At 34.1% G+C, this 27928-nt stretch overlaps 5 protein-coding genes across 5 annotated transcripts; 3 read left to right on the top strand and 2 right to left on the bottom strand.

Moving 5' to 3' along the window:
* Window positions 1-2761: 2761 nt before the first annotated feature.
* On the top strand, window positions 2762-5537 carry LOC102608747 (protein TIC 21, chloroplastic). The gene is made up of 4 exons (XM_006486945.4): window positions 2762-3112; window positions 3690-3947; window positions 4498-4701; window positions 5242-5537. Exons 1-4 carry the CDS (start codon window positions 2846-2848, stop codon window positions 5353-5355), a joined length of 843 nt encoding a protein of 280 aa, XP_006487008.2. The 5' UTR covers window positions 2762-2845; the 3' UTR covers window positions 5356-5537.
* A 291-nt stretch (window positions 5538-5828) lies between these two features.
* On the bottom strand, window positions 5829-10036 carry LOC102608456 (reticulon-like protein B11). The gene is made up of 6 exons (XM_006486944.3): window positions 9707-10036; window positions 9303-9483; window positions 8662-8803; window positions 8475-8544; window positions 8220-8389; window positions 5829-6224 (listed from the first exon to the last, which is right to left on the bottom strand). Exons 1-5 carry the CDS (start codon window positions 9765-9767, stop codon window positions 8220-8222), a joined length of 624 nt encoding a protein of 207 aa, XP_006487007.2. The 5' UTR covers window positions 9768-10036; the 3' UTR covers window positions 5829-6224.
* A 333-nt stretch (window positions 10037-10369) lies between these two features.
* Window positions 10370-12794, bottom strand: LOC102608165 (uncharacterized). Its single transcript, XM_006486943.4, has 2 exons — window positions 12382-12794; window positions 10370-10873 (listed from the first exon to the last, which is right to left on the bottom strand). Exons 1-2 carry the CDS (start codon window positions 12610-12612, stop codon window positions 10589-10591), a joined length of 516 nt encoding a protein of 171 aa, XP_006487006.2. The 5' UTR covers window positions 12613-12794; the 3' UTR covers window positions 10370-10588.
* A 6569-nt stretch (window positions 12795-19363) lies between these two features.
* Window positions 19364-20450, top strand: LOC102607871 (transcription factor MYB73-like). The gene has a single exon (XM_052432381.1). It carries the CDS (start codon window positions 19458-19460, stop codon window positions 20214-20216), a length of 759 nt encoding a protein of 252 aa, XP_052288341.1. The 5' UTR covers window positions 19364-19457; the 3' UTR covers window positions 20217-20450.
* Window positions 20451-21704: 1254 nt separating this feature from the next.
* Window positions 21705-25581, top strand: LOC102607576 (uncharacterized). Its single transcript, XM_006486941.4, has 10 exons — window positions 21705-22044; window positions 22444-22511; window positions 22752-22777; window positions 23013-23103; window positions 23541-23636; window positions 24083-24151; window positions 24371-24429; window positions 24522-24644; window positions 25022-25093; window positions 25181-25581. Exons 1-10 carry the CDS (start codon window positions 21952-21954, stop codon window positions 25243-25245), a joined length of 762 nt encoding a protein of 253 aa, XP_006487004.2. The 5' UTR covers window positions 21705-21951; the 3' UTR covers window positions 25246-25581.
* The last annotated feature ends 2347 nt before the right edge of the window (window positions 25582-27928 follow it).

Genomic DNA, 27928 nt, shown 5'->3' with positions numbered 1-27928 from the left:
TAGACCAATTTTGACTAACTCAAGTCCATACATGTGATATTTGGCTTCTACCCAAGGATGGAAAAATGAACATCAAAACATAAGATTTGGATATCTTGCATTGGATTTGTAGAAAGGTGTCTTTCATATTTGAACTTAATTGATATATGCAATTTACAAATTAATATACAGTGTATAATCAAGTTTTGTTCTCCTCTTTTTCAAATGAGATCATGGTTGGATCAAATTGGTTCCAAGAATGTTAATTTTGAATGATTGGATCAAGTCTCTACTCCAGAGTGAAATTTACCTCCTTTTTTAATCTTTTCCAATAAAAATAAAAAAATTAGCAAGAATGAAAAACCAATTCAGCTCAAATTAATTGAATTGAATCGAATCTTTGTGATACGATCTAATTTCACCACTCAAGAAAAGATACTGGACCCACTATTGGTTATGTCATGCCACCAAAACAACTCAACTACCAAACAAAACTGATTCACAACACCTGAACCTGTAATCTCTTATTGTAATCTGAAAATTTCTTTGAAAATGGTTGTAATTTGATCTTGTCTTAGTTTAATAATTATCGTCATGATTAAAAGAAAGCAGGATTATATGGGCAATTCCAAAATTAAAGTTAATGTTTCTGGTTTGACTGCTTTTATTTGGTGGACCATATATGATCCAAAAAAGGTTTGATTTGTTCCTTAAATATGAAATATATAAAAAAAAAACAGAAGATTTCAAGTCACGAGTTCCATTGTTTGTCATGTTATAATAATGCAGATATGTTTCCACAAAAATCATTTTTGTGTTTCTTTCAGAATGTCAAAAAGTGACAACTTTTTGAAAAGCACGCGTTTGGTTCTTTATCTGCATCCACTCTTTCAAAAAGAGTATTTACAAGCAGGAGATTTTATTTTTTTTACAAATAGAGCAACTTATAGAAAAAAAAATAAAAATTTCATTGTTTAGTTTTCAATTGTAACAAATTCTGTTATGGTAAAAATAAATAAAGAAAAGAACTAAAGAAGTCTGAAAAGATTATATAAGTTGGGTTTTTTTTTTTTTTTTTTAAATATAGTTTCATTTTAATTTATTTTACTGAGTTAAAGCTTTGATCAAAGATCAATAGTTTAATGTGTTTGAGATCGATCAAAGCGCGGGTGATGGGACTTTTGATGTTATATGCTCCAAAGTTATTTAAATTCTGTTCACTTGTGACATCCAAAGTGTGGCCTACGGAGCTGTCGATGAGCCAAGAATTGGTGACTTCTTGTTTGGTTTTGGTGCATTTTTTATCTATTCGCTCGTTCGTCAGACACTTTTTTGTTTGTATTTTTATTTTTTCTACGCACAGTACTGATCAAATTAAATGGGCTTAATCTCTTGTCTTCCTAATAGCAATATCCAATATTTATTTGGTTTCCTGTCAGTGTTAAAAACTCAGAGCAAACCAACCAATATAATCTGAATTAATCAAAAAATCATTTCATAATAGGTTTATGACCATAAGAAGACAATATTTCTTCTTTTTTTTTTCGTAATATTGTCTAGAACTCTACCGAATGTCTTAAAATTTATGAATTTAGCAATATTCAATATTTATTTAGTAATATTTCTAGAACTCTAAGAAATAACTAGATTTAAATTTTATGAATTATATATTGTGCTAAAAGCCCAAAGACAATCCTAGGCAGCGAATAATGTCAACACCTATATATGTAGCTAATGCATATATATATATATATATTATTACATGAGACTATTGCTGAAACTATAACTCATATTACATGAGACTATAACTGATATTTACAAATCAGATTATTACTGGAACCGACTTACATCAATGCTAATGGAGCTCTGCCCAGATTTTAACCCTCACTAATATTCGAGGGATATCTACTCTTCACTCTTGAGTAAGGGAGAAGACTACATTCACTCAATTATAATTGAAGTAGGAAATACCCCCACATTGCACTTGTGGGGTCGAGTGGCTAGCTAATGCATATTTTATTATTGTCATATTTGTGCCTTCTAAGACTAAGAAGTACAGTGACAGTGCAACCAAATTATGTCAATATAGTCCCGCAATTGAATGACTATATTATATTGTACACATGTGCTTACTTTCAATATTATTATTATTATTATTTAGTTTTCCCTTCCTGTTTTAAGTTTTGCCGATTCTAATCGGATCTCCTCACAGTGGAAATTAGGCCCAGCAATGGTGAGCCCAAACTCACAAGCCCAAAAGACAGGAATGGGTTAAAAGCATCTGGATCCCCAATTTCCAGTGGCATACAAAGTAAAGGTGCAAAATTACCATGCCGGTCCATACCCTTGGAATCTACTTATAAAATCATTCATTAAACACTTTTTTTTACCCCCCATGTTACGGACATGTATAATTATGCCTGAAATTATTATACACTATAAATACAATATGATGTAAAATCTACTGGAACAACCCAAAAACTTGTTGAGCATTAAATTTAAAAATCTACTCTTACTAATACATAAGAAAAAATTATCTCATAAGACTTGAACTCATGTCCTCAACTTCTTGCTAACCCCAAAAAAAAATAAAAAAATTAAATGAATAAATCGGTAGAAACAAAATATCCCAATTATTGATTTTGCTAACGAAATACATGATAGAAAATGAAATCATAGACCAGAAGAAAGATAATTGCAAATCATGTCTTTCATTATTGTTTTTTTAAAATCGAGGGACCTCTATGTTATTACAAATAAAAATACACGAAAGTTTTGTAGACTCTCAAGTGTCTCACAGAATTGCAGCTTAGCTGAAGCTCACTTTCTCCGTTTACTTTTTTCACCGATTCGTAACTTGTAAATTATGCAAACACTTCTGTTGCCGGCGGGTCGCTCCGGCATATCACCGACGGCGGCGGCGGCTAGTCATTTGCGCCGAGCGCCCTCCTTAAATATAGGGACCAATGTCTCCTTTTTGTCGTCAAATTCTCTCCCGTCTCTCAAAACCCTGCAGTCTTCGTCTTTAGCGAACAGAGGATCAAAACACTGCTTCCCAATACTCGCTTCTTCTCAAATACCGCCCACTTTCACTTCCCAAAATGACGAGTCCGAAAAAGCAAAACTTGCCCAGGTTTTGAAAAAAAATTTCTCTCTCTGTCTCTGTCTCTGTCTCTCTTTTTAATGTTGATTGATTTGTCTGTTTGGAAATAGGAAAATTGTGCTCTTTATCATCATTGAATGCCCAATTATGAGTTTTATCACTGTTTGACTTGGTGAAATGATTTGTCCTTCATTATATTTATAGACCCAAAAGCCAAATGGAGGGTGGAATATTGATAGATTACAAGTTAATGAGTTAATTTGTAGAATGTTGTTATTTCTTGTCAAAATTTTGAAATTTATGTAGGAAATTACAGTCTGTCTTCTTTGCAATTGTGAAGAGCATTGTTTGTGTAAAGGGAAAATGAAGGAACATTCAATGCATTGAATTATAAGATTATATGAGGTTTTGCTTATGTTTATGAACTTGGTGACTTGTGAATATTTGAAAGTGTTTGTGTAATTTGGAAATGAGGGTAAGAAGATTTGGGTTTGCATGCTGTAAATTGCTTGGTTATATTCTATGCAATAAGTTAAACCATTTTATGTTATATTCTATGCATGCAATGTTTAATGTAAGCGAATATGGTCGGTTTTACATGGTATAGGTTTCGAAGAGATTAGAGAACACAGCAAGGCATTTCAAACGATTTGGTAGTTTCGGCTTTTGGGGTCAGCTAGTGTGCACAGTGGTGTCTGCAGTGATTCTGTCTTTTTCTATTATTATTACTGGGAAGGTCACTTCACCTACAACATTTTATTGCACGGCTGGTGGAATTGCTGCTGCATTTATTTCGGTGTTTTGGTCGTTTGGGTATATTCGGCTTTCTGAGAAGCTTCGGAAAACTGCCAGTGATCCTTCCAAGGTACTATTGTAGTTACATAGGCAATCTTAAGATTCTTCTATCAATGTACGTGAAAAGTTCTCTATCGTGTTTATATTGTGCCTTTGTTATTTTGACTGAATGTTAGTGCTCCAAAGAACAGATGTCAAAAAGAATTGATTTAAATCGTGTTCGCCTCCCTGAGCCTTTCCACTGATGCCTAATAGAATTGGTATTGTATGAATTCCCAATTGCATGAATTAATTGATTAGGCTTGTATGTCTGCAATTATAATGGCAGCAGAATCTTCTTTGTTGAGGATGGTTCTCATAAAGTAAGTTACCATGGTCAAAAGGATCTGAGTTAGTTTTTATCTCTCTTATATATCATAATATGTGATTCCTTTGTGTGTAAATGAATAACTAAATGATTAATTCGTCACATCTGTAAGATTGCTTCAAGTGTGGAAGATCAGTTAACCATTAGATTTCTAATTGCATTGGGTAATGCTTGTTGCATAGTCCTGGAACCCAGGAAATGAACAAAAATCATGTCTTTAAATATTTCAGTGAACAATTGCTTGATATTTCAGGCTCCTCCCCGCGCTGATGTGGTGAAAAGCTTGAAAAATGGCATAGGGGTGAACCTCGTGGGAATGGGTGCTGCTATTCTTGGCATGCAAGCCACAGTGGGATTGTTGGTTGCTAAGGCTCTTACAACCTCAGCAAATCCCTATTACCAGGGCATCACTCCAGGCTACAGTCCAGTTCTGGCATTGGATGTATTCTTGGTGCAGGTACTTATTACTGACTTCAGATTTGCATTACTTAACTGAAATCTGGAAAATGTCAAATATCGAATCTATTTGTTCTACAAATTTCTAGTATTCATCCAAAAGCAATATGATGGATTGGGATAATTCTGAAAGAAATGAAGCCTTCAGATTCAAACTTTGCAGCTTAAGCAGCAGCATTTGACTAACGTCATTTGGCACCAAAAACAAAATACATTCTAAGGGGGGCAAAAAACAATTAAAGAGATCCTTCTGAAGTTTGTTATGCTTGAAAAGAGAAAATGATAAAAGAAAATTACTCAGAAGTGCTCAACTTATACAAGTACTTTGTCTCTGCCTTGTATTCAGTTACAAGGATTCTTGAAATTGTGATTTTCCATGAAATTGAGGTATATATTGAGAGAGTCAAATGAACCAGAAGTGCTTCACCAGGCCAGCTAAATGTTTGGATTAATAGCTTGTTGAGGGGAATTCCGAGTCATACTATTTGGTTGGGTTGTTATTTATTCTCTCTTCAATCTCATTTATCTATTGATTGTACAGGCATCAGCAAACACTATCTTGTCTCATTTCCTGGGGCTTCTTTTCTCATTGGAGCTATTGCGTTCTGTGACACTACCACCTTCCGAAAGCATTCCAGTCCCAAGGGTCGCTTAAACTCACTCTTTGGATACCCACAATGTCCTTCAATGCTACTTGTGAAAACATGATATTTTGTAGTTTTGAGAAATGGAATGTTTGCATGACTTTACTGTTAAGTTTCAAAACATGTGTTGCAATTCTTACATCTCACAGCCCACATTTCTTTGGATTTATAATAAAAAAAACGATTGAACTTATTTTTTTAAAGTATATTTTAGATCTCACAGCCCACACTGGACTTCGTGCTTTTCATTCTTTTGGTTAGGTAAGAATTGAGAGAATTTTGCAACGTAATACACTTTGATATCTCCATGACACTTCTAACAAAGATTACCCACAACATTGCTGTTATATTTCATGCTAAGTAAAAACACAATTGCTCAATGAAAACCAATTTTAAGCAGCAATTCTTATTCACCAATGCGTTGGGCCAACCATGTCAGAGGCTGCGAGTTAACTAGGCTGGAAAATTGAAGACCGGTGCAGAATTCCATCATTCAAACTCACTCTGTAGAGAATAACCAAGTTTGACAATTCAATTTACTAAACAAACCACCTTACATTAAATTTAACTACCAAAACGCCAGTTTACTCGGCCATTGGAGGGCTTCATTCAGTGGACAAGATTCAGTGATCACATGATGTTAAAAACTCATACCAAAACTTATGAAGAATATTGATTCCCTACATGGGAAGGAAGCCAAAATGGCACGTGCCACAAATGTGAAGGCTATTGAGGTTAGTCCAGCGCCTAAAGAACTACCCTACTAACTGGCATTTGATTATGAATACTGACAAGCATCCCAGCAAAAAGACCCCAAAAGCTTCAAAGTTACAAAACTCCAAATGCAAGATCTAGGCACTTCAATGAACTTATAGGCAACCTGCAACATGGGAATCCATAAGAGTAAATAACTGCAATAGGTAACAGATATCCCTTTCATTTTTGTACACTAAATACTTAATATGTGTGTGTGTGAGATGATATACGAAGTCTAGACACTTGCATTAAATGATAGCAGCTAAGTTTTGTACACTAATTATTTCATCTCACATGTTTAATTAGCTGCATCAACATGTTTATTACCCTGAAAAATTGGAATTTAAACTTATACATTAAATGATTGATGAAGCATCAATGAATTATAAACTATCATATACTGAAGGGTTTATCACCATAAAAGTTCAAGAATCTCATTTCACAGCCAATAGTACAGAAAAGTATTCTAGCCTACTAATTATGTTTGATGACAGCGTTGGTATTTTCATCTTATAGGCCAAAAAGAACATAAAGGTAAAAAATTGTTGCCTAAACAAGATTGTGATCATAATACCGGACATACAATGGCCATAGTCAACGATCAAATTATGCCCAAATTTATAAACCACAGCTATAAAGAATACAATTCTAAGGTTACTAACTGACAAAAGCAACATTAAAGTACAGTAGAACCTCTATCAATTAATATTTGATAAATTAATAATCTCTATTATATAATAAATTTTCTTAGTCCCGACTTGGGCCAATGGACTCAATTAATAATTTCGATAAAATAATAAGATAGTACTTTTCTAAAAAAATCTTTTATAACTTTGTGGTCCCATTCAAATCATAAATTAATAATTTGCTGAAATTACAAATCCAGTTGACTATGATATTTTAATCCCATAAAATATGACTCTATTGTTACTTATTTACATAAAATATGACTTTATTATTACTTGTTTTTTCTTAAAATTTAAATCTAGTTAGAGCTCATCCCTTATTTTTCTCATTGCATCTAAAAGCTCTGGGGTTGACTTCTCAAATTATAATAAAAAATTATGAAGTATTATTGATTTGTGTCAATTGAATTGTAAATAACTCAGTAAATTAATAAATTATTAATTTATCGATTAATTAATAAATCATTAATTTATTGATTATTTAATTTCTCTTTTAATTAATAGATTTTATATGCTCCCAACCCTATATGGTCATTTATCGATTATAGAGGTTCTACTGTACTAACCATTATTATAATTTTTTTTTGGGAAGTACTCTATCATGTTATAACTTAACAAAAATTACCCTAAAACATAGTTATAGAGCAATACGTAAGCTTTATGGTCATCATCTAACATCCAACATGCAACATACTGAAATAAAATGCATACCCATACAGGGAACCGAAGCATTCAAAAAGGAATTAAGGTCATGGCCCATGTGATGTTGGAGGAGACAATACAGCTTAAACAGAAAGAAAAGACTGCTCAATTTCCTCATAAGTCGCAGTTGTTTGGAAAAACAACCGTCTAGAGAATCAAGTCAACAAAAACAGGAGACTTTCTGGCTGTGGCACAGCATTCTTACCACGAACACAGCCATCTGCAAATCTCCAATGAGAACCAAAAATTCACCGCAAGCAAAAGTTCAAACAATATCTTAAGCTCTAAACTAAATAATACTACTTCAAAAGACATTGCAACCACAAAACTCTTATTCTTGCAGATATATACTCAGAATTAATGGAACTAATTTACATCTCCAAATCCTCACTCATTACTACATCAGTACAAAGAAAGAAAGAAGAGGAATCCAGAATCATCTAAATATGACAACGAACTACTTTCCCATACAGGTAGATACTTTTCTTTTGACATCTTGGTCGGTAACCTATGTGTCATGCTTCTGTCCTAGAGCATTTAATTAAATTCTTGTGACCGTAAGTCTGCAACGTACAGACATGCAACTACTCCTGGATGATATATATCTTCCTAAAATAAAGCCATCATAACTGCAAAGAGAACACCCAATTTTTCATGCATTGCAAACTAAACATTTACAAAAGTGAGAGAGTCAGCAACTTGTACGATAACAAAGGAAGCAGCAGACTTGCCTACTGAGTCTTCTTTTGCTTGTTTTGGGGCAGTGGAATCTTTTTTAGGAGGCTTTCATCAATTTTCCGGTATTGCATTTGAATAACTCTCTGTATTTTGCACAGCTTTTCGTCAATGTGGTCTTGGAACTTTTCATACAACACAGGCACTGACAGACTAAGGAGAACCCCTGCAGAAGTAACAAAATGATATAATCAATTTTGTGCATAAAAGATATTATGAAAACATGATAATAAAATTAGTAGAGAACTCACCAATATAGACAAGAGTAAGAAAGTTGAAGACACTACCAACGTAAGATACCACCCACAACAGAAAAGCAACCTGACGGTCAAACCCCCGCATAAGAAAGAAGCGCTTCAAATTATTTTCTCTATTGATTAACATAAAAAAAACATGATATCTCACTGGAAAAAACTCAGAAAAAGATCAACAGCCAACCTGAAGAAATCTGCTCAAATTTCTGCCCATGGCAATATCCCTTGCAATAGATAAAGCATGGTTGACCCACACTTGAATTTCATCAGCAGCCTTCACAACAGATTGGTCTGAAATTTCCAGATCAGGAAGGGGAGGCAGAGGCCTAAACCAAAAAAATCCCTTCCATCACTTAAAACAAGCCGCATCATAATTCAATCTCAAACTCAACTTCATTTTCCAACAGATTCAAGTCTCAGAACAATCTAAGTACCTACATATTTGTTCTCGACATAACTAATTCTAATATAGTATCATAAAAACTTCCTTATTCTCTACAATCCTTTCATTAATTCATCCGGTTGGAAGCAATCTTCCAAATAAAGGCCCACCAATTAAGCCTGCACACTTGCACTTGCTGTTGCGATACAATTGCCATTACTCCAATCAAAGTATTTAAAGTAACACAACACATTCTAACTCCTCAAACAAACAATTACATACAATCTGATGCGAAATGATTATATATCAGCTGATGCATTAGACTGGTTTTGATCCACCAACACTAAAACATTATTTATCCAAGTTGATAATTTACATCTAAAAGTGCAAGGCATTGAAATGTTTCCAGCAAATTACAACTACAGTAAAGAAACTAAACCTACCTGTTGAGAAGGGAAGCAGATTTGCCCCAGAAGAAAAGGATTGCGACGAGAAGCAACAAGACGTTAGACACAAAAGACAAGAAATTATAGCCAGCTCGTTCAAAGAGAAACCACAGAATCGTGGAAGAACCTAGCAATACAACACCTCCACACCGTTTCCTCCATAACAACACGTCAGCAACTACATCGAATAATTAATATTATGATTAACTCAAAATAATTTAAAATAAAAACAAAAAACTCCAAAGTGTTCAGATGCAAAAAAAATAAAAATAGAAAAGAATATTAGAATAATCAAATCAGTTAAGAATCAAAATCATGTTTGCTTATTGTATGTACGGATAAATAGCGATGTATATATTTAAAAAAAATGTTTGCGAGAATTTTAAGAGAAAGGAGGGGACCTGAGCCGCCGCCGAGGGCTTGGTGAACGGATATGCGATCGTAAGAATGAGAATCTCCCATGGGCAGATTGTGGTAAGGGTTTTTGATTGAACTGATGATGATGTATATGAAAGCTCAACGGAAACAGAGAGATTAAGAGAAGTAAATAGAGAGGGAGGGAGATGAAGAGTATAAAAGAAACGGAGAAGTTGACGAACGTCTTTGACAACTGCAAAATTGGTGTGCGATTTCACTGGGCCGCCCTGGAATTGGACTGAGTCGGCCCAAAAAGAAGCTTTCTAAGGAGAAATATTATGATACTTTTTAATTTGGTTACAAGATGAAAAGTAATAAAATAATCCAAACATGCCCTTAAAATTTGCATAATCGAGGATCGAATTGGTTTGATGGAATGAAATCAATGAATATGATGGTCACCGTGTTAGAACTACATTCATTCTCTCGAATATACATGGAGAAACGGGGACCATCGGATTCGTATCTTTGTTTGCATGACATTAGAAGAGGTAGGCCACGTTTGGCTGGTGGGATCAACCACGGAACCACCGCCACCTTACTTGCTTAAACAAGAGCCAAAAGCAGTTTTAAGGTGCATGTCATGAAATAGAAAGTTATGATTTGCGAATGTTCACAAATCACAATCGAGTCCAGGTCCAGCTTGCTAATCACAGGGTCCGAAATAGGCATTTGATGGGAAAATTGCAACTACAGATGCAGATCACATATCCATGTTTTCACATTTCCTCTGTCAGTAAACTTCACATTTTACAAGTGAATGGAATCCAACTTTGCTCGAATAGCAAAAACTAGACTACAAAAACAGTAAAAATCAGATTTGTATAGTCCCAGCTGCAGTTGTTAGGTTCACGGGAAACTTGATTTTATTTTGCTGCCTCTTCACCATTATTATCAGAGTCCCCACTATCATCATTACTCGAGGACACTTCTTTCTGATGCTCTTCTCCGCCAGCATTCTGTTTGGCCTTTTTCTCTTTCTTCCTCTGCTTTTTCTTTTGCCGTTTCAATCGCTTCTTTGCTGTTCGTTCCTCGGCAGCTTTCACCCTTTCTTCCCTTCTCATGCAAAATTCCGCCAACTCTTTTCTTTTCTGGTAGTCAGCATCCATTCTAGAAAGCCGATCTTGCTCCTTTCGTCTCATCTGCCGATACTGTAGAAAACAGACGTTAAATTGAAGCCAAATACCAATATGTGTATTTGTATATATAAGCAAGTCTTCTAGTTTAAACAAAACCACATAACAACCACTTGGCCTTTGGCCCAGTGGCTAGAACCTTGCCCTCACAGCGGTTCGAGCCCCTGCGACGCATGTAGGGGCTTATTTCCTTCCTTAATTATGGTATATAATTAAGTGAAGACAGTCTTTTCCCTTTCAAAATATGAGTGGAGTAGACACCCTCGAATATTAGAGAGAGTAAAATCTGAACAGTGCTATATAAGAATTAATGTAAACTAATCCCAATATTTGTCTGATTATAAATATCAGTTGTAATCTCATACAATATGAGTTGTAATATGAGCATTAGTCTCATGTAATTCAAAAAAAAAAAAAAAAAACCACATAACTCACATGTATTAGAAAAGCATAAACAGAGCATTTAGTTTTATTGTCACACACCCAACACCATGAAAAGAAGTTGAATGTAAATAGAACAAAATCAAGTGCAATACCATCGGTGCTTCAGCGGCTAGTATAAAAAAAGGGAAAAGGGCTCAACCATTCTCACGACATAAGTGCTTATAAGCTATGCATAAGAAAAAGCATGTTAGAACAGCTCCTCAGAAAAGAACAGCAGCTGTATTAAACCTGCTCTACACCATATTGCCTGGGTTAGGGGGAAATGTGTAACGCATAGAATACAATCTTTACTTTGGAAAAGAATCTTCATCTCCCTAAAACTGCAGACATTTAACTCTTAAAAGATAGATGAATTCCCTTGGTGGCATACCACCATTCTATAACAAATTCCGCTTTTATCTCTAAGAATAAGTAGCAACCTATCTGAAAGCATTAACTTCCCTGGAATTATGATATTAACTCTAAAAACCTAAGCTACACTAAAGCTCTTGACAATATTAACTCCAAAAATCTAGACCACAGACAATCACACACCTACACTTTTGTCGCTACTTTATTTTATGTATAATTGCCTAAACACTATGCAGCCTGGCATTTGAATGTAGGAGGTAACGATAGCCCCCCACATTAAGTTAGCACTGGTAGTCTAAATTATGTCAGAAATTGTCCTCTGCAATCAGTCCACAGTAAATCCACGGCAAGCAAGAATTACCTTATCTGCATACCCCTTAGTCCTCAATCTTTAACTTCAGCCTAATCAATTCCTTCTCAAACCAGGTTTAAACATAGATACCGCCCAGTCACTAACAAATAAATACTCATCAAGAAAAATGCTTGGACACAGCTTATGGCTTTCTACAACTACAATCGGGCCAAGAAAAAACATATATATTTGCAGGCATTGCTTGGTTCATCAGCGTACAATTCTTTTACCAGAGAATTGTCATATTTAATTTCGCATGTTATATAAATTTCTAACATCATCAACTCAAAAAAAAAAAAAAAAATTGTGAATTTTAACGTGACTTCGGTAGGCTTAAGCTCAAATGCCATAAAAATAAGCTAAACTAAAGAGTTACCTGGTGAAAGTCACCGGAGCCGGAACCGGCGGAACTTCCGGAGGTGTTACTGACGCGAACGGGCACGTTTTCCATGATGCGGCGGAGCTTGATCTCCATGTCCTCTTCCTCCTCCTTGAAAACCGGGGGCGCATACTCCACGAGCGCCGTGGACGACGCCCCTTGGTCAGACTTATCGGCCACCGCAGCCAGTTGTAAGTCGCCGTCTTTGGGTCTCCCCGTCGACATCATGGACCAAAAACCCTAGCAATATTCCGGTTTAGTCTGTGTATTCTTTTAGCTACTAATTAAGAACCAAACCAGATAGAGTTACTAAATAAACTCCATCGACTTCTTAGACAACTCTAGATATTCTGAATGCTACGGCGAGGTAAAGCTAAAAGCATCAGAGGAAAGAAATTTCAGTATGAAAAATGAAACTTAACAGGTGACGGTAAGTTAAAAGAAACAGATTGCAAGTTTGGGCTCATCTACGGAGGCCCATTGAACTTCACGCCATCTATTTCTTTTCTGCACACGGATGGTGCTAAATGTACCTTTTTGAAACATTAAGTACACCCATTCCCGAAAAAGGCTCCCTTCGTGGCATGAAAATTTGTACATTAATACGAGAATGTGTATTTAGAGTTGGGATCGCTTAACTAGTTAGTATTTATGGTGTGTTGACTTCATGCAATGAGGAATGGGAACAAAATAATGAGAATTAAACCATGTTTACTTGGCAAAATGTAATTTGAGAATGATAATAAAATGTGTAGGTCCCACACAATTTGGGAATAAGGGATGATAATCTCATTCCCATAGGGGGTTGGAAATGAGAATGTAATATATGTTTACTTTTGTATCCCTATAATTTTTTTTTATATTTCTCAAATTACCCTAATTCAAATCACAATTAATTTTATTATTTTAAATGTCATTAATAATAATAATAATAATAATAATAATGTAATTTTCATTATCTAGATACATGTATAAATATTATTATAAAAATGATATTAATTAAAAATAATAATAACAATAATTAATAGTAACTAAAATAATAAATTTAATAAAAATAATAATAAATGATAATAATGATAATATTAATAAAAATAATATTAACAGTAGTTAATAATAACTAAAATAATAAAGTTAATAAAATTTAATAATAATAATAAATGTCAATAATGATAATATTAATAAAAATAATATTAACAATAATAATAATAGTAATAATAACAACAATAATGATAATATTGTTAATAATGATAAATTAATTATTTTTATTAATTATTAATATTATGAGTATTTTGGTAAATTGATTCTCATTCTCACTCTTCATTCCTATTTATTTTGTCAAGTAAACACATCAATGGTATTCCATCACATTCTCATTCTCATTTATTTTTGTCAAGTAAACATTGAAATTTCATTCTTATTTTAGTTCATTCTCATTTCAGTCCATTCTCATTCCACCCCATTTCCATTCCCATTCCATGAAGTAAACGCATCATTAGAGTTGGGATTGCTTAACTAGTTAACTTTTAGATAGATAATTGATTTAATTTTTTTTTTTTTTTGAATATTCGCTATCTTTAGGTGGCTAATTGATGATTTTCCAATTCTTATTAAACCGAAAATGACAAAAAAGTTAAATAAAATAATGTCTCAATTAAATTAGTGTGAACGAGATTTAACCCTAGGATCTTATATATATATTTTTTATTACAAGATGCCTGACCAACTGAACAATAAATTAACACAATTTATTACACAAAATTATTAAGCCTTTAGAGGCAATGAAGGCAGCGACATGTGCAGTGCTTGGGAAAAGCAAGCTTTACATTTCATTAAAGAATTATTTCGTAAAGAGAGACACATTAATTAAATTGGTTAAGGAAACATCCTCGATTGTTCATAATCCACGTGTATCTACTGGCCATTGCTTGTTTTCGATATATTTTAAAATCACACAGCCCCAAAATCCGATGCACTTTCGAGATGATAATATACCTTAATGCGCCAGCATGTTTTCTTTCCAGTTTTCATAGGATTAGGGCGGTTGTGTTCGATATTGTCTCCCTCTTGTAGATTCTTTGTTTAGCAAGTTTCAATTGTTTTTTTTTTTAATTTTTTTTTTTTAACTAGCAAGAACCCTTCAGCCTTATACAAATTCTTTTTTATTACTAGAACAATTTGTAATAATTATCTATAGATTATACACACATTGCCCTGAGATTAGGCTTTTTATTGGGAATCGCTCTATAGATGAGTTTAATTATAGTGCATCATGAATGTTAGCCCATATATACTATGTCTAAATTAGTCCCGTTTAAGTATTTGTTGGTCTTTCCTTGCCTGCATGCGTGTTGAAATGAGCAGTAATTTGGTTTTTATAATTAGAAAATACACGTAAAAGGGAAAAAATACCCACAAATATATGTAAAAGACTCGAGTGACTCTCTTATATTCATACAAATTCACATTGTATTTTGTATTCACTCGCGTTCTAAATCATTGTAGTGGTTGAGTTAGAAGTTAGAACCAAACGTGGGAATTGGAAATTGATAAGCTGATCTAAGTGGATCAAAGCAACTCGCCATATGATCAGATTCATATAAGCATGCATGTGTGATGAATGAAACCACATGTGCAATGCCTAGGGAAAATGAAGATATATATATATACCCAACAGAACATTCTGGGTTTTGAGTTCTACAGCATGTGTTTAGCACTTATTTTATGTAACAATGTACCTACCCTATTCCCATGAGTCAGAACCCAATGCAAAAAGTTTTGAAGTTTGTCTTCTCGTTAATTGACAATTATTCAACATAATTCAATGCTCCCTCATGTTTATCATGCTAAAATTACATATAAATCAGTCAACTATACACGTTATATTGCTTGTAAACGGTAAAATGTATGGGGAAAAAGAATGTTTCTGAATTATTTAGTTTCCATTCTAGTGTCCAAATTAAAAGTATATGAAAGGGATAGTTTATATTGTTTAAGCAGTCCGTTCGTTTATACGTACAAAAGAATGTGAACTAAGGTAAGTTCCACATACCTCAAACATTAAACTATTAATAGCATCCTTGATCTATGGTACAATAGGTGATTACCTTTAAATGGATGTGACCCCTAATCACAAACTTTTGTATATACTATGTCTGGCAGCCTGCGATGAGATATACAAAATATTCTAGTGTTGACTATGACTACCATTGAATTTTCCGTGAGTTATACTGTTTTCAGAAATTTAATTTGCATTTGAAATATCTTTTAGTCACTTGAGAAAATTTTATGTTTAAATTTCGGAGGAATTTAGATACCTAACAAAATTATAAACCTGATAATAATTTGGTTAAATATTAATAATGCTCTCTTTTAATCTGAGCACTCTTAATTTTTAAAAAATCTTGTGCCACCTATATTTTAGTATTAATGAACGGTTAAAATTTAATTATTATTTTTATTTATTAACCACCAATTATATTAATAATACTTATTTATATAAAGATCAAAGAGAATCATAATACATAAACTTATCAATCTAAACGCGTAACGTGAACAGTGTCAAATTGCAAGGTGTGGCTTTAGCAAATTACAGTGTGGGCGCAACCCTTGACGTCCACGTGTCAATTTCAATAAAACACGTTTCCTTAATTAAGTCTCCGCATTTATTCTTTTCGTAAGCTGACCCAATTGATAATTAAACTTCAACGTACCGCCAACATAGCCAAGCGTTGGGTGGAAAAAAATCCAGTTACGAAATCCGTTGTGTGATTAAATTATTCATTTATTATTAAATTCAAATTTTAAACTAAAAATTATTTATGGAAAGCGAAGGGGGAACGAAACTCCGTACACGTCAACATAACGGGAATTGAAAGTGATGTTTCCAAAGTCGCCACTCGCTATTACTGGGAGAGATTACACGCGCCGTTATAAGGTGATAACCGATAACTGTCTAACTACCGGAGTCATAGCTATTTCCCCAAAAAAAAAAAAAAACAAGCTGGGAAAACGCATTGAAGTGAGTGAGGGTTGAGATATTTTTAATTTAATTTTTTTTAATGAAAATCTTGACATAAATTTTAAGCTATTAATTTTAAAAATTTTAACAGTAGATGAGTAATTTTGGATCAGACTACGGTGCAACTGTGGCACCGTGCCACAGTTGCACCTAAGATTTCTTAAGTAATTTTTATTAAATATTATTTTAACTTTTAATATCTATTGTTAGATTGATAAAATTTATGTAAAAAATTTTAGTAAAAAAATATCAATTTTAATTTTTTAAAATATTACATCTAACAAATATTTAAAAATAGTGAGTGGATTTCATTAAAGTATATTATAATTTACATGTGACGTTATTAAAATTTATTGCTCAAATAATTGCTCAAAAGCCGGAGAATCATAGACTCATAGTATGATTGCCATTGTAATCATAACAATTTGTTTTGTATTTGTTATCACTATTATTACTACAATCAATAATACTAAAGATACAAGCTCTCATTAAATTTTTTTTTTAATATAAACTGATATCATATTTTACAACATGAAAAACTTATTGTTCCACTTTTTAATGTTTATGAAAAAAACTAAAAATTCTGTATGACTGTATCTATCAAAGGGATAGAAAGGTAAAATCTGTTGATGAAGTCAAATCACAAATGCAAGGTTACACGTGTAAGTTGTAGCTGATGTCCCGTTTGTTACTTAAAGTTTAGCGAACGGCGTCGCCGCGTGACTAAAAGTGGCTCATAGAGCGCCGAAACAGTGTCGGCGGTTCAAAATGGTGGGGACTTGGGTGACCAATTAGGCCGTTCAGGTTTACAGGCTGGCCTGACAGCTTATCGGCCATCATCGGTTCTCTGATTCCGCGACCTCTTTTGTCGTTTTGTCCACCTCATCGTCACCCTACTTTCGTAGTTTCCTTCGCACTTCGCAGTCCGCAACCGCTCCCCAGACAACTGCCCCAACATTATTGACAAAAGAAAATCTTGATTAAAAAAATTAGAAAACCAAATCAAAATCCTTCACGTTATGCTTTCCAGCCTGGCTCGGTCAAATCCACGTCCCTATCTACATTACATCAGCCCTTGTTCCAGTTTCTCACTAATGCTCTCTCAATTTATCACGCTTTTTACGATTATTCCGTTTTATTAACTACTATGTACGTTCAACAATTTCAAAAACAAGGAAACGATACATAGCTTTCTATGTTTGTTTTTTTTTAATTTTTTTTTGGAGATATGATACAATTGATATATTTATAACCAAATTCAGTTTAATACCATCTAAAGTTTTATCCTTACAAATTACTCACAAATGCATTCAAGAATTTAAATTCAGTTCAATATCTCCAAAAATTTATACCCACTGTTAGTTTGGAAAGTTCAAAAGTGATTTTGAAAATTTAAAAGATAATTTTAGTGTTTAGTAATTTTTTTTAAAAAAATATTTTTACCAAAATCACCCCATCATAATTCATACATAAGATTCTAAAAAGTAAAGAAATAGTAGTTTTTTAAAATTTGATTTTGAAAATAACTTTTATATTTAATACAATTCCATATATGTCCTCATATATATTATAAAAATCTAAAATTATTCTCATTAATTAGGAAATAAAATCATTAATCTTAAAAAATTATTAATAAAAATAAAATTAATAATATAAAATATTATTGTAGTTGTTAATTTTATATATGCACAATAAAAAATAATATCTTATATACATGTTTAAATAAATAATTGGCCCTCATAAATATATCTAAGAATTAATACACACACATATTACATATACAATTTTAATAGTATGCATTTCTTTAGCAAAGATTTATTTTATTATCTTAATTTTTTTAAAAGATACGAGTGGATAAAGCATAAATTAATTATATTGTTAATTTTTAATAAATTAATATTTTTATTTTGAATTAATAAAACTATAATGTTATCATTATTTTACACGAGAGTGTTGAGTATAGCCGTATAGGATAGATTATAATTTAATTCCATTTTAAAATAAATAATTTTTTTTATTAATGCTTACATTTAAGCTGGAAAATTCTCTCATTCAATGCAAAACTCCAAGGAGACCCTTGGACATTCATTTCGTTGGCTTTTTTTCGCAACAACTATTATTATTTTTTAATTTTTTAACTTTAGTACTTTACCGTATTATTAATTCATTTTACTGACTGGTTTAACTCAAAATTGAGGGTCAATTGCTTCGCATAATGTAGAGAATCAATATTTAAAAAGGCTAAATATCTAATCTGACTTTTAAATCCGTTTTTATTATTTTACTTTAAAAATTAATAAAAAAATGCTTACATTTTAAAAGATTTAGCAAAATTTCTCTAAATATCCCGCTTGATTAGTAAAAGGCATAACCAGATAGATGTTAGCCATAGAAAAACTCAGATATTTAAAGGGTTTACTGAAAATATCTTATTTATAAATAATTAACATTACACTTATAAAGTTAAAAAATGATAAAATAAACAATCATTTTTCACGTTATTTAATCATAATAAATTATGGTGAAGCCATTTATATGTCATATTAGTTGTAATATTCATTTTTATATCTCAATCTTATTTACATTATATTACTATTTACAAAGAGTGCCCCAAAATTTCTTAAACCCAAAAAAGGAAAAAAAAATGTTTACCTAGGCTGTGTCGTATAACGACCCCAAACGTCCCCAGTCACCATAACCGTTAACGAGTCAAATAAGAAACCAAGAACTCTCTGGAGAAATTCCAACTTTAACCGGTAATATATTACCGGGATTCTTCGAAATTGAAGCTGCTGACGTGGCCCCCGCATGGACGTTTTAACAACTGTATAAAATACTAATTCAACTGGTCACCTATTAGTACCGGTCGTTCGGTCCCCAATAACGTTTATTACCCGTATTAGTTAACCGGCTCCGTCAGTTACCCATAACTATCTCCCTTTTTAAGCTCCTCATAACTCTCCGTCTCTGCCCTCACAAACAATACCACATCTTTCCAAATTCTCTCCTCTTTCGTTCAGATTTCAGTTACTAGTGGGGGCTAGGTTCTTGTAAAATGGATCGGGATTCGGTATCGGAACGGGTCAAGGGCCCCTGGAGTCCTGAAGAGGACCAGCTATTGCTGAAACTCGTGCAACGATACGGCGCGAGGAACTGGTCTGTGATATCAAAGTCGATCCCCGGTCGCTCCGGGAAGTCTTGCCGTCTCCGGTGGTGCAACCAGCTCTCGCCGGAGGTGGAGCACAGGACGTTCACGCCCGACGAAGACGAGATCATTATTAAAGCCCATGCCAGGTATGGCAACAAGTGGGCCACCATTGCACGGCTCTTGAACGGCCGTACTGATAACGCGATCAAGAACCACTGGAACTCGACGTTGAAACGGAAATACGCCGAGACTACTAGGTCGGCGTTGGCGGCTGGAGTTGATGAAGACAGCGAGGATAGCGATGAGAGAGAAAAGAAAAGGTCGGCCGTTTCTGTTTCGGGCATTTCTTGCAGTCCGTCCGGATCCGACGTCAGTGATTCGGGTCTACCGGTTAGGGTTTTTGAAAGCGAGTGCCGATACAACGAAGTGTTTGATGTGTCGACTGATCTTACTCTGGGCTTGCCTGTAACTGAGTTGAAGAAGTGTGACTCGGTTTCACAGCAGGAAAATAATAGCGATGATGACAAAACGAGCAATACACCGTCGTTTGGACTGGAGTTTTTGTCTGTGATGCAAGAGATGATTAGAAACGAAGTGAGAAATTATATGGAGGTGGCGGTGAGGAACGCTGGGTTTAAGCGAACAGGGATTAACAAGATTGATTAAGAAAATTAAGGAACGAAAATTAAATTTTCGTTGGGATAATTCTAGACTTTGGTAGGAGATTTAGAAATTAGTTAAAAAGATCCAAAAAAAAAAAGAATTTGAGGCTTGTATAGAATCAGCTAATGAGAGAGAGTTCATTTTGGAGTAGTTATTTTGTTAGTGAAATAATCAAAATTTTCCCTTGTGGCTAATTTTCTGGCTTTTGAAAATTTCAGTTGGAAATTTGGAAATTCAGTTATATTTTGCGGTTGCTGGTTGTGGTTATTATTTTTGTTAGTCAAGAGTTTTAACAGAATCACGGTCCATGAATCATGGCCATATCATGCTGGGGATGTGCTGGAACTGTTGGTTACATTGGATTGTAATCTGGATTTATAAACGATTTTTTAATGGCGTCGCGGTACGGCGTGTACTGGATGGTACAAGATTCAACTTGGTGGTTGATAGGTTCATTGACCCTTTATTTCTTTCTTCTTTTCTGATTACGTAGCCCAAAAACGACGCCGACTTGGAGCATGTTAATTGTTAAATGTGATGATTCTAAAGTTTGTTCACTTTAGTCCTCTTCAGAAAAAGAGAGAAAATTGAATCAAGTCGTTAAAAAGTGGAAGAGTTCTTCCCTGTTATCTAAACAAACTCGTACGTTTACAAAATAAATAACTAATTGAATAAATAAACTAGTACCAAATTAACAATTTTTTTTTTGGTCACAATCTAAGTTATGTTGCATAATAAAAGTTAATTTTGCATGTATGTTCTTTTTTTAATTTGAATATCATATTAGAATGCATTGAGACGCTACCCACACCATAGCCTCACACTGCATCTGCTTCGCTTAACAACTGCAAGCTACCATCGTCCAAATCCCTAACCAACGGCAGCCACACCAACATATCCCTTCTTCTCATCACCGAAGAAGAGTAGTTGCACGCAAAGCTAGCAGCTGCACCCTAGCCAGAAATAGCCAACAGCTCTTGTCTTTCAGCCATCATTCCTTGCAACACCAATCACTAGCAATAGCTTGCTATTTTATGGTTAATAAAAAACTTGTTATATTGTAAATAATTTGTTTTATAATTAACTAGAAGTTTTTTCATAAATTTAACAACTTAATTTTGATGACATCCATGATCAAAAATCATCAAAGAGAGAGGACAAAAGGAAAAAAAAAATGACTGTCGTCTTCTTTTGTTAAGATTTCAAGTCAGAGAGATTTTTTTACATTTCAGTTGAAGAAGAAGGAATAGTGCTAATTTTGGAATTAAATTAGGGTTATAATTAAAAAAGTAATTATAAATTTTTTTTTATGGGGTGCAGCAAGAAGGGGGGCGTTCTTAAGGAAGTTGAGTTAATGATGTGCCGACACCACTACTCCCGATAGAAATTGAACTAAAAGCGTGGTCTAATCTCCGACAGGAAAGTGGTGCTATTAGGATATGAGTTGGGTGCGTTTAGCATTTCAAAGCGTGAGGTTGGGCTCCATCATTCGAGTCCAACTCGAAGCTCGAACGAAGATCTCTACACGACTTCGTTACTTGCTTAAAACAAAGATAGATGGAGTGAGAGAGCAAATCGACGTCGTTTTTGCGCCTGCTTCTTCCCATCCGAACTGAAACTCGGAGGAGCTGTGAAAAAAAAAAAAAACAAAAGAATTGCTCAGATCTTCGTTCAATATAAAAAATTGACTTCGAATTAGAAGAAAGAAGACCGAGAAAGAGAGCAAAGGAGATAAGAGATGCTGCCAACGTCAGTCTCGAAAGGGCGTTCATCGTCCTCGGCGTCACGAACAAACCCCATGTTCCCTCAGTACCTCCGTCGAATCATCAAGGTTCTTTCTCACCATAGATCTGACCTGTTTCAATTCATTTTTAGCATTTAATGATCAACTTACATGTTATAAAGATTGATCTTTCAGTTTAATCGTTATAGTTTCTTCTATGCTTAGGGGAATTTAGTAATTTTCCCGCTCGTTTTAGGCTTTTAGGCATTTGCGATTACTAATCATACAACCGACTCACCGGCTGCGTTTACATTTTCATGATTATATTAGCTTCATATATTCGATTTTGCCTTGTAATTAAATGGAAGTAGAAAAATTCTAAGAAACTAAACCAGTGCCTTTTTTTTTGTTTTTGGGATGAATTTGCGTCTGATGTGAACAGAAAATGAAGGATTTATTCCATATTAAAGTTAATTATTTTCCTCTGATTGTTTGGGTTCATTGTAGTGGCAACAAATGGATATTGAATATACTTTCTGGCAAATGCTTCACCTATGCACTTCCCCAAAAGTCGTGTAAGTTTCAACCCATCTCATTTGTTTTTGCCACAGTTGATGTCATAGTTTGTTTTACTCTGATATGATTTCTTTTTTTAGTGGTTATTTTGTTCGTGGATATTTATTGAATCATGGGGTAGGAATACTCATCTTTTATAAGAATTAGAATGTAGAAGTAAGTTTTTGAGTTTTATAGATGTCAATGTTCTTACCATTTCTATTTCTGCATTTTGCATGTGGAACTGTACGGTGATGCAGCTACCAACACACAAAATATCACAAACGTAAGTACATTTTCCATTAAATTGTTTTTTTTTTTGGGGGTTAAAAAACTATTTAAAAGAATGTGGTTGAAAACCTCATGGCTGATGCATTACACTACTTCCATTAATATTATGATGAAAGTGGTGGAAGAGAGAATTTTCATCATGCAACTTTTTACAGGGTATAATGTCTTTTAAGAGTTCATATATTAACTCCAACATACTGGTAAATTGTCTGTTTTCCTTTTTATCTCAGAAACTAAGAATCAATGGGCACGAGATGATCCTGCTTTTGTTGTAATCTGCAGTCTCCTTTTGTCAGTCGCAACCATTGCATATTGTGCTGCGTAAGTTTATTATGTACATTTTGAGAGGCTGGGTTTTTAAATGTGATAGAGAAGGGTGGGTCGGGTTAGGGAGGTTGTAAATTCTTATTGTACAAATAAAAAATTACGAAGGTTGACCATATTTTGGTTAATTAAGAATTTATACAAAATTTCACGTTCACATCCATTTTCCTAGGAGATCTTCCACAAGTTCCTTTGTTGTTGGACTACTTCTCAAAGTTTTGGTTATTTATATCCTTAATGAGTCAGTTCTGTAACTTGGATATTCCCAGTACTTCCATGTTTAGTGATTTCCTGGCACAATTTTCAGTTTTTTTCCAAAATTTATATGCAATATTGATCTCTTATTTTACTTTTAGGCTGTTCATATATTACATACTGCTTCATTCAGCTTCCATTCTGATTTAATCTTATCAGCAGTATTCTCTGTGTTTCAGGTATGACCATAGTGCCACACATGCTATTTTTGTAGTTATTTCAGTCTTGCTTTTCCATTTTCTGATTACCGGAGCTATGCTGGCTACATTTTGTTGGTAAGAGCTACTCTTACATGTATGTGTATGATTTTACTTGCATTCTTTTTTGAGTTGTGTAATTGGATGCCAACATTGGTGGATTATTTAGTTCTTTAAATTCTGTGGCTGCTTATTAAAAACACGAATGCTCTCTGGTATTCATAAGTAGTGTGTCTTCTAGGAAAACTATCGCTCCTGTGCCCGACCCATTTTAGCTTTTTGTTGCTTGTAGCTTGTTTTATCTATGTGATAGTAAAATATTGATAAACTGTAGAATTCATGTCTCATCGTTTATTAATATATTTCACATTGTTATTCCCTATTTGGTTACTTTATGCTGAAATGTATATTGGTTCGTCTTGGTCACTTTTTTTTCCTTCTCTCCCTTCTGAACGCTTGTCAAGTGTATGACATGTAATATGAAGCTAACTTGGCTCTGAAATCCGTTCCTTTGTTACATGCAGGTTCTTGACAAATTCGTATCTTCGGGAGGATTCTCCAAATAGTCACGTGGTCGAGCAACGAGTTGAATGGCAAGTCAGGAAACTTTTATTTCCCAATCTTACAGTTTGTGGTTTTGCATCTGCATACTTGGGTTGTTTGTGTTCGTACAGTATACATATAAATAAATGCTTGAATTTTATATTTCTTTATGATTGTTTTCCATATGCAGAAATGAGGTTTATTTTTTATTGAATATATAACAGTATAATTAATTGTTTAGTGGCTGACTGATCTTCTTTGGGCTGAAGGCTCTACGCGTTTGATGTGCACTGCAATTCTTTCTTCCCAATGTTCGTTATGCTTTATGGTAATATCTCTGTTACAATGTACTTGCCTCTTACATCTTTTAACCTGACTTTATGCATTACCATAATTTGAAGATTGTTTGTTTTGTGGCAGTTATACATTATTTCCTGTCTCCCCTATTGATGGTACATGGCTTCATTCCTGTATTGCTATCGAATCTGCTTTTTATGGCGGCAGCTTCTTACTATCATTATCTCAACTTTTTAGGTTATGATGGTAAGCTGATTTTGTTGGTTTGTTGTTTTGCATTGCTACTCAATATAGGTCAGAAAATTTTCAGAGTTGAGGTTTGGCAGAGCATATTGGTGCCTTCATTGTGCTTGATAGATGCTTTATTTCTCAAAATCTTTCTGTGATAGGTGCCATCTAGGTTATCCAATTGTTTTGACTTTTCATTGAGTTTTTTTAAATAAGTTTGGTTTCCAGAAGATTGAATATCTACTACTAACCAAATCAAATATTTTCTCTTTGTTTGAATTCATGCCTGGTTAGTTGTCCGAATATGATTCTGGAGTTGATGGTTTTTGAATGTTTACCTGAAGCACTATGTGGTCCCCTTGCATCGATTTATTAACACTTGTTTTACTCTGCAGTACTGCCCTTTCTGGAGAGGACCACATTTTTCCTCTATCCAATTGGTGTTTGCATTGTCCTTTCTCCTATCTGTAAGTTCTGGATATAGCTGCTGATTATAGCCTTTCCTTTCATTTCCTTACTTCTGTGTTGTCTGAAACTCGAGTTCTGCTCTGCAGTGATTTTAAGTGGCTTCAATCCTTCAAGATATTTCATGAACATGTACTTCAGCTGGAGGTTATGATTTATGCCTCGTATAGCAGATAATGAGGTGTCAATTAAACTCAGACTGCATCAACGCTTGATTGCTCAATGGTTTGCATACATGTGGAAGGGAAGTCACAACTACGGTTTGATATAGTCTCTTTACATTTTTTGTAGGCTTGTAACGCTGAATGGATAATTCATAACCGAATGAGCTCAGGGTAAAGAGACACTTATTGGTGATCAAGATAATTGATAAAGATTGATTTAGAAAATGTAATGATTTTGATCCGTGCCATTTTATTCAGTATATATTGTTCTTTATCTGGAAAACAAGGACAAAGATTCAATTTAAGGATTTTCTCCCTCACTCCAATTTACACGTGTCTAGAAGTTTCATATGTTTCTTCAATCTATGAGTTTATATGGTCTTGCCTTTGTGTCGTTCTCTTGCGATGAGATGTAATCCAAAATAAATCACGGTTGCATAATTCGATGATGATCACAAATTATAGTCCCATGAGGAGCTCAACACCTGTTATTTGAAAAAGAAAAATCACAAGTTCAACACTGGACCACACATATCTTGATGATCTTGGGGTTAAAAGGCTCGAGAGGATCCTTAATGGCTCCCAGCATTATTATCTTGCCATCAAATTTTAACCAAGAAAGGTAAGGCTCAAGAGGGTGAAGCACAGGCACAGTGACCGTGTCACTGATATAATCAAATGAGTCACCGGCGTCTTGGTGTCCGAGCTGACCAAGTATTCACCGGCATCAAGATGCTCCAAAGTTTTCCTCTCTTTTATTATCAGTAGGCTTTAGTTAATCACAGTCGCATGGTGTGCTATTTACCTCCGTTATTTTCAATCCCGTGTATCCCGCTATTCCAAGCCCTAATAATCCTCCCTTTGGTCCACTTTGTTTCGGTCCAAATTTTCAAATTATGATTGAAGTATTTTTTAGGCTGTGCTGTAAAATATTTAATAAATATTTTACAACATTACCACGACACGACGATTGATTATTTGTCATAATTGTTATGTTTAGAAGTTAGAATTAGGAAAAGACACTTTTACACAATTGCACCCGCTGGCTTGAAAGATCATAATGTGCATTTTCTAAGCCTTTGTTGCTTTTTGCCGTAACACATTTGACTAGACGTGATGCTTATTGCGTCTCTGTAAATTTATTCACTTAACAAAGCTCTACCCACTCCATACAAAGGTTCACACAAAATCCACTTGACCTAAAATCTTAAACTATAATGATATCCTAAAGATTTTATATGTATCTATGTTCAATAACAAAGATTCACTTGACCTAAAACCTTAAAGTGTAGCGATATCTTAAAGATCAATAACCATGGCACCAGCAAAGTCGCCCTTGTGTGGGTTTACCATTGGTGTACTCATCGCTATACGTAAAGATTCTCTTTGCTATACGTAAAGATTCTCTTTTTGTAGTACTGTTCGTTGTCTGATTTTCCTCCTTCGTTGGCTCCAGCTTTGAACTTGTAAGTTATTATTATAAAATAGAAAAGCCCGTATACGTTAGCGCTGTTGAGTACAGCATCTTCTACTATACTCAAAGACATCAAGTTTTTCGTCGCACTTTCAAGTTTTCATGTACTAATATGTCATGAAGTTACAGGCGTCCAACAAAATATTAGTAGTTAGAAACAAAAAAAGTCGAAATTTTGAATGGAGATCGAATGATTTGTGGAAGAGGCCTTGGCACTAGACAATGGCTGTACTGGCAGTACTGCAGTCATTTTCTAGTACAGCTTAATGAATATTAAATATTAACTGTACTATGTACACTCAAGAACATTTGGGAAATGGATTATGCCAAGATCATTTTCGCTCATATGAAGCTCAGTGTGACAAACTCCACCATAAAGAAGTCTAGGAAAACATCATCTGGTCCTGTTTTCTTGTAGTTAACTTTTAGCCCAAATATACTGGTACCATAAAGAGGTTAATTACTTGGATAATTACATCAATAAAAGCGAAAACTATTTCCATATATTAAATTTTTGCCTAAGAGCATACGTATAAAATGATAGAATGAGAAATTCTACCGTACATTGTAGGCTTCACGCCAGAATCTGATGTGAAATTATTGATTAACAATAACCAGATATTTGGCCGAGTGGTTGGAGTGGCTGCCTTCCAAGGGCAGCAATTCAAACCCCCCACAAACGTAATGTGTGGATAATTCATTCCTTAATTATAATATATAATTGAGTGAAGTGAAGTAGACATTCCTTTCCTTTATCAAGTACAAGTAGAGTTGATATTTTTCAAATATTAATAAGGATTAAAAATTTAGATAAAGCTTCATAAATATTAATATAAGTTGGTCGTAATAATAATCTAATTTATAAATATCAATTATAATTTCATGTAATATGAGTTGTAATTTAAATATTATTCTCATATAATTAAAAAACAATTAGACACACGGTGATATACGTTGAAAAATTATAAATTTCCTCTATTCATTATCCCTTCAAAATTTTAGAATTTCATAAAACGAGAGAGAATAAACTAGAAAAGATAACTGTTGCTCGAATAGTACCCTCGACTTGCGGGCACGAATCGCGGTAAAAATCGTGTTCCATAGAACAGTAAGGCGAATCGCCTTCTTCAAGTTTGCCGGCATCGGACAAGAACAAGGGCGCCCCAGCGGCTGCCACAAATGCAGAAAGATCCGACGCC

The sequence above is a fragment of the Citrus sinensis genome, chromosome 8 (assembly GCF_022201045.2).
Source record: "Citrus sinensis cultivar Valencia sweet orange chromosome 8, DVS_A1.0, whole genome shotgun sequence".
Taxonomy (NCBI): domain Eukaryota; kingdom Viridiplantae; phylum Streptophyta; class Magnoliopsida; order Sapindales; family Rutaceae; genus Citrus; species Citrus sinensis.
The sequence above is the reverse complement of the archived record's forward strand: the minus strand, read 5'-3'. Positions and strand labels throughout refer to the sequence as shown.

Excerpts from the sequence above, each read along its gene's own strand:
- LOC102608747 (XM_006486945.4), top strand. The coding sequence starts at position 2,846 with ATGCAAACACTTCTGTTGCCGGCGGGTCGCTCCGGCATATCACCGACG. Across the intron at positions 3,113-3,689 it reads AAAAAGCAAAACTTGCCCAG|GTTTCGAAGAGATTAGAGAA; the intron begins GTTTTGAAAAAA and ends TACATGGTATAG. Across the intron at positions 4,702-5,241 it reads TGGATGTATTCTTGGTGCAG|GCATCAGCAAACACTATCTT; the intron begins GTACTTATTACT and ends TTGATTGTACAG.
- LOC102608456 (XM_006486944.3), bottom strand. The coding sequence starts at position 9,767 with ATGGGAGATTCTCATTCTTACGATCGCATATCCGTTCACCAAGCCCTC. Across the intron at positions 9,484-9,706 it reads AGCCCTCGGCGGCGGCTCAG|TTGCTGACGTGTTGTTATGG; the intron begins GTCCCCTCCTTT and ends TATTCGATGTAG. Across the intron at positions 8,545-8,661 it reads ATTTGAGCAGATTTCTTCAG|GTTGCTTTTCTGTTGTGGGT; the intron begins GTTGGCTGTTGA and ends TTTGACCGTCAG.
- LOC102608165 (XM_006486943.4), bottom strand. The coding sequence starts at position 12,612 with ATGATGTCGACGGGGAGACCCAAAGACGGCGACTTACAACTGGCTGCG. Across the intron at positions 10,874-12,381 it reads GCTCCGGTGACTTTCACCAG|TATCGGCAGATGAGACGAAA; the intron begins GTAACTCTTTAG and ends TGTTTTCTACAG.
- LOC102607871 (XM_052432381.1), top strand. The coding sequence starts at position 19,458 with ATGGATCGGGATTCGGTATCGGAACGGGTCAAGGGCCCCTGGAGTCCT.
- LOC102607576 (XM_006486941.4), top strand. The coding sequence starts at position 21,952 with ATGCTGCCAACGTCAGTCTCGAAAGGGCGTTCATCGTCCTCGGCGTCA. Across the intron at positions 24,430-24,521 it reads AATGTTCGTTATGCTTTATG|TTATACATTATTTCCTGTCT; the intron begins GTAATATCTCTG and ends GTTTTGTGGCAG. Across the intron at positions 24,645-25,021 it reads CAACTTTTTAGGTTATGATG|TACTGCCCTTTCTGGAGAGG; the intron begins GTAAGCTGATTT and ends TTTACTCTGCAG.